Source organism: Hippopotamus amphibius, chromosome 16 (assembly GCF_030028045.1).
Source record: "Hippopotamus amphibius kiboko isolate mHipAmp2 chromosome 16, mHipAmp2.hap2, whole genome shotgun sequence".
NCBI classification, from domain to species: Eukaryota; Metazoa; Chordata; class Mammalia; order Artiodactyla; family Hippopotamidae; genus Hippopotamus; species Hippopotamus amphibius.
Window position 1 is genome coordinate 61,910,312 of NC_080201.1, and position 6,682 is coordinate 61,916,993.

At 36.4% G+C, this 6,682-nt stretch overlaps 1 protein-coding gene across 1 annotated transcript in view; it reads left to right on the forward strand.

Moving 5' to 3' along the window:
* The window catches only part of LOC130838297 (zinc finger protein 208-like), a 325,381-nt gene that overhangs the window by 289,277 nt on the left and 29,422 nt on the right, over positions 1–6,682 (forward strand). Inside the window, 1 exon segment of the mRNA XM_057711180.1 lies at positions 67–974. Coding sequence (XP_057567163.1) covers positions 67–974 — 908 coding nt within the window.

Sequence of the window (6,682 nt, forward strand, 5' to 3'; positions counted from 1 at the left end):
TCTGGGAAAATTTTTATGCAGCCTTCATTATTTGCACAACATCAGAAAACACATGTTACTGAAAAGCCTTGCAAATGTAATGATTGTGGGAAAGCTTTTCGAGAGAGCTCAAACCTCACTAGTCATCAGAGAATTCATTCTGGGCAGAGACCTTACAAATGTAATGAGTGTGATAAAGCTTTTACCCAGTTTGCAAACCTGACTAGACATCAGAGAATCCATACCAGAGAGAAACCCTATAAATGTAATATATGTGGCAAGAGCTGTAGTCAAAATTCAAATCTTGCAAGTCATCAGAAAATTCATACTGGAGAGAAACTTTACAAATGTAATGAGTGTGGCAAAGCTTTTTCTGAGCGTTCAAGCCTAACTCAGCATAAGAGAATCCATACTGGAGAGAAACCTTATAAGTGTAATGAATGTGGGAAGACTTTTAGGGGAAGCTCAAATCTCACTAATCATGAGAGAATTCATTCAGGGCAGAGACCTTACAAATGTAATCAGTGTGACAAATCCTTTAACCAAATTTCACATCTCACTAGACACCAGAGAATCCATACCGGAGAGAAACCATATAAATGTGATGTATGTGGCAAGGTCTGTAGTCAACATTCAAATCTTGTAATTCATCAGAGAATTCATACAGGAGAGAAACCTTACACATGTAATGACTGCGGCAAAGCCTTTATGGAACGTTCAAGCCTTTCTCAACATAAGAGAATCCATAGTGGAGAAAAGCCTTACAAATGTAAGGAATGTGGCAAAGCCTTTAACCAGTCCTCTAATGTTGTCATACATCAGATAATTCATACAGGAGAGAAACCTTACAAATGTAATGAGTGTGGCAAAGCCTTTAATGTGTGTTCAAGCCTTACCCGACATCAAAGAATACATACGGGGGAGAAGCCTTACAAATGTAATGAGTGCGGCAAGGCCTCTACCCAATTTGCTAACGTTACTAGACATCAGAAAATGCATGCTGAAAAGAAACTTTGTAAACCTACTATATATGGAAATACATTTATCCAAAGACCATGCATTGGAGATCATCAGATAATTCGCAGTAGAGAGAAACCTCACAAGTGTAGTGTGTGTGGCAGAACCTTTAATGCATGTTCAAGCCTTACTCGACATCAGAGAGTCCACACGGATTAGAAACCATATGCAAGTAACGCATTTGGCAAAGCCTCTAAGTAGGGCTCACACTTGACAACAGAATATACGTCTTTGAAAGAAACCACATAAATGTAATGGGTACGGCTGGGCTTTTATCCAAAGATCAAGCCTTATGTAATGTTAGAATTCCTTCTGGAGAGCAACCTTATACATGTAATGAATGTGTTAAGCCTTTATCAAAGTTCATACTTTTAGGGTCATGAGACAATTCACATCAGAGAGAAAACATACGGTCTGACCTTAGGATTCACTACAGGGTTTATATTGTAGAAAAAGCTTAGAAGTATTGAATATGATAAATTGTTTAACCATTTTCTCACAACAGGCTCCACATCAGCTGATTCATACTAGAGGAAACCAAGTCTCTAGGTTCTTACCAAAGGTTATTCAAGTTAAATTCTGCTTAACTAATGAAAACTCAAAATCGTAAAACCCATAATGGCTGTCAGAGTTACAAGGATACCTGTGGAAAAGTCTTGTGATCTTAATTTAGTGTTTTATTTATTTGAGATTTCTTGAAAAGGCTACATTACTTTCGATGACTTTCAACCTGAGTTTTGAAATCTGTTTACGCTATGCCTTCATTACTGTTGTTTCATATGTCACCATGAAGGTCTCTGAGAAGGGTTTAATCAGATGAAAGAGCATCCTTCATTAGGTGAAGTTCATGTTCAAACTTTCCTGGAGGAGCAAGAACACTGAATTTATGATACAACACAGTATAAACTTTGAGAGCTTGAGTGGCATATAAAAGACATAAAACTATGATCTAAGTCATCATGATTAATGTATATGGCTCTCCTCTTCAGTTTTCTTGGTATGGGGTTTTTATGGTGCTTAGGCGGTGGGCTGAAGAGAGGGTATCTGAATGTGGTTTCAATTTTCCACCAGTGCCAAAGAAAGGAGACTCAGCCTTTCTAATTGTCTTGCCTAGATGTTGGGTAGAATGGAAAGAGGGATGGGAGGCTTAAAAGTAGTCAAGCAATAAAAAATGAAGTCAAGACTAATTCAGAATTCAGTGTTTACTCTTGAAGTTTCTCACTCCTTGGTTGGGAAAGACCACAATTTTGCTCATGCTAATAACTGTGTACACATTCTTTTCTGTTGTACATATAGGACCTTTTATACAATATAATTGCTTAAAGTGTTTATGAAATACTATTTTGAGGATCCCTGGACACTGAGCTTCAAATTGAAAAAGGCTAATTGGTAACATCGAGATAGAAAGCACACTGGTAAAGTGAAGTATATAGTTAAATTTGGAATACTCTAATACTGTAATAAGAGTGGTGTACTAATGACTTAGCTCAAGTATAAAAATTAAAAGCAAAAAGTATTAAAAATAACTATATAATATTTATTAATATATAAATAGAGCTAAATTGTAACAGCAAAAATGTAAAATGTGAGGGAGAATTAATACAATCAAAGTTGTTATTAGTGTTAAAATTGGCTTTATTTCTGAGATGGTTTATGTAAGCCTCGTAGTAACCACAAATGAAAAACCTACAGTAGATACACACACACACAACCACACACACACACACACACACACATACACACACAAAGAAAAAAGAAAAGGGGATGAAAGCATACCACTATAGAATACCATCAATTCCTAAAGGAAGTCAGCAAGAGAGGAAGAAAGGGACAAGGGAACTACAAAACAACCTTTAAAAAAAGTAAGTTGGCATTAGTAAGTCCTTACCTATCAATAATTAGTCTTAATGTAAATGAATTTAATTCTCCAATCAAAAGACAGTGACTGGCAGATTAAAAAAAAAAAAAAGACCCAACTTCATGCTTCTTTTAAGAGACTCATTTCAGACTTTCAGATTTAAGGATACACATAGGCTTATATTCCGTTCCCAAGGAGAAGTCAGAAGAGAAATCAACATCTTGAAACAAGTGAAAATGAAAACACCATGTCAAAACTTATGGGATGCAGCAAAAGGAGTTCTAAGAGGGGAGTTGATAACAATTAATGCCCACACTAAAAAACGAAACAAAACAAAACAAAAACAAAACCTAATTTACTGCTCAAATGATGAAAAAAAAAACAACTAAGCTCAAAAAACAAAAAAACAAAAACCTAAGCTCAAGTTAGCAGAAGGAAGGAAATATCAAAGATCAGCACAGAGTAAATAAGATACAGACCAGAAACAAACAAACAAACAAAAATAGAAAAGTTCAAGGAAACTAATGGCTAGATTTTAAAAAGATAAATTTGATAAAATTTTACTTATAAGAAGGAAGACTCAAAATCAGAAGTAAAAGATGTGACATTACAACAAATAACACAAATACAAAAGATTATGAACAGTGACCAATTTGATAACCTAGAAAAATAAATTCCTAGGAATAATCTACCATGACTGAATCACAAAATCTGAACAGACTAATGACAAGTAAGGAGATGGAATCAGTTATCAAAACCCTTCCAACAAGTAAAAGCCCACTGTCCACGAGGGGAATGTAGACAGGATTTGGTTTTCTGATCATAACTGTAAAAATTCCGGGATGTTTTTATGTGCCTGAGCAAAGGAAACTTCTTCAGTGGTTAAACACATTTCTGGTTTTGTTTTTTTTATTTCTATAAAGTCACAGTAATTGTTTTTTTAATGTGGAGTTGAGGCCTGGTTATTAGTGCTAAAAAATATAAAAGATGTTCAGATAAGCTCTGAGCAATTCCTCCAACAGGAACAGATGGGCTCTGTTGGAACAAAACTGTAAGTAATCTTGTGAATCCTTCAACGTGTAGAAAAGAGTAAAGGAACTTGGAAATCATTTCACTAATGTAGCAAATTACAGGAAGAAACTAAGCTGTTGAGTATTAGGCTAAACTGGTTAAACTAAGTTGTGATCAATATAAAACGTCTTGGACATCCTTACCAAGTGGACTTTAAAATTAGTGTAAAATTATATAGTAAAATGTCAAATAATATTTTCATTATACAATAAGAATTAGAAAATCATAGAAACTTCATACTCTGAATCTGGCACAATACATTTCAATGGAGAACTAATTTGAAAATTAAAAAGAAATATGATTTGAGATCAAATTTGGGAAAGGAATGGAATAAAGATGCCCCCCTACTGGGAAGAACACTTTCCAGTGGGAATTGGAACTTTTGGTGGGAATTGGAATTGGAACAGCCATCACAGTCATTTGATGTGACATGGGACACAAGGAACTCATGGCATCACAGAACGGGAAGCTGTCACCTCTCCGAGCACAGGGGTCAGGAGACTTCCCAAGCCAATGGCTGCCAAGGGAAGTTCTGGGGAGAGGCAGATCCCTACCCAGGAGACCCTGAGGATGGGGACTCTTAGGGAAGGAGTGTGGTCTACAGAATTCCAGGCCCAGGGAGAGGATGCAGTATCTAGGGCTGCACTTGGAGCACTACAGCAGACATGTCCTTAAGGAGCCTGGGAGTGTTTGGGGGCATGAGACCATCTTCCCAGTTAGGGCTTTGAATAGCACAAGGGATATGTGTTGGAGGTCCGGGAAGAGATTTTCCCAGGATAATTACTCAGCAATATAGAGACAAATACAGATTAAAAATAAGAGATTAATTCTCCCTGTTGAAAATGAGGAAAGAGACCCCACCCCACATTTTTCCTAGAGCTTTAGGAAACTAGAAAACCTGTACTTTCTCTTTCCTTTGACATGTATATAAATCCTTTTGAGAAACGAATAGATTGTTGGCATTATAACTCAAGAATGTCTTCGAAGGACCTAGGAGGCTTCTCTTTGAAATGAAAACATCAAAGAAGATAGCACCCCTATCTCCCAGGTTCTGTGGGATGTCGAACAAAATTTACAGAGCTGCAAAGAAACGTTCTCTATGGGGTCTGAGAATTGCAATTTGTTAGAAAAAGGATTCGAGTAGGGATTGAAAATGTATTCCAAGAAAGAGAGAAAAGGCAGGGGTTGATAAAGGAAAAACCCAAAAGGTTGCAAAAGTTGTCTTGACAGAATTATGATCAGTGCTTGCAAGCTGAAGCTATTCTTATTTATACGTGGTTGGTTGAGCATTCCGTTTGCAATGTTTTGTATACAGTGTCTCCTTACCTAAGTCCAGATATTTAAAAAAATTTTGGTGGTAGTAAATATATATTACAGTGTGCTTAGAAAATGTAGTGTCTCTTTCTCTGATACACAGTTTAATGCACTAGTTGAAACTAGTTCCTGTGTGTTTTAAATTTTTGAAGTCTTTATTTTGAAGTCTTCAAACTATTAATTTGAGTCCGTTTTTATAATACTGCGGGGAGACATATGTCAAAATCTTCCTGTGATTAAAGAAATATCCTTTTTTTTCTTGTCAATTAGTTTATTTCACTCTCTTGCAAATTTTACAAGCAACAAAACTTCCCTTAAATGAGTTGAATTCATGACTTTCACCTGTGATTGGCTTCTCTCCAGCTGTTCTGTTTGATGAAAAGTTTCACCATCCATTTATTTACTTGCATGAGAACATGGGAGTCCAGGCTGAAATCTCTTTTGTGCCAACATGGGTAATTGTCAGTAATACATAATATGGCATAATTTACATAATCTACCCTCTAAAGATCCGAAAATCTATCCCAGACACTGTATATATATATATATTTTAAATTAAAAAGTGTCTAGTGCAGGAAACGTGTGGAATAATTTGATAATAGGGTTGGATTGAGCATTGAGTTAATTCTGAGTGAACTGCAGAGATTTAAAATTGAGCATGCATAGAATAAATGTAATCAAGATAAGAAATGTATCAAAATGGTTGATACACATTTCACAACTTGGAAGAATCCTTCCTTGTGGCAAAACCAATCTTTGCAATAAAGATGGGAAAGTTTTGACCCATGCTTCATTGATAACAAAATATCAGTTATACAATTTAGAAAAAAAAATGAATGTGTTGAATTTGGAAGGTCTTTAGGGAGCATGAATCGTCATTGGTCATCAGAAATGCACACTGGGGGCTTCCTTGGTGGTGCAGTGGTTAAGAATCCGCCTGCCAATGCAGGGGACACATGTTCGATCCCTGCTCCAGGAAGGTCCCACGTGCCTCGGAGCAACAAAGCCGGTGCGCCACAATTATTGAGTCTGTGCTTTAGAGCCTGTGAGCCACAACTACTGAGCCCATGTGCTGCAACTATTGAAGCCCACATGCCTAAAGCCCGTGCTCCACAACAAGAGAAGCCACGGCAATGAGGAGCCCGCACACCACAACGAAGAATAGCCCCTGCCCACTGCATCTAAAGAAAGTCCATGTGCAGCAGCAAAGACCCAACACAGCCAATAAATAAAAAATAAATTTATTAAAAAAAATTCTTCCTATTCTTGGATAAATGTAAAGTGAATTATAAATTGTTATATTTAGAAATTACTGACAAATGAATTGTGACATCTCAAAAATTTATTTCAAAGGTATTTGAATTTATCATTCACCTCAGGTGTGGAATAGAATTTAACAAGTACTAAAGAAAACACAGTTTGTATCAATTTTTGCTTTTTAAC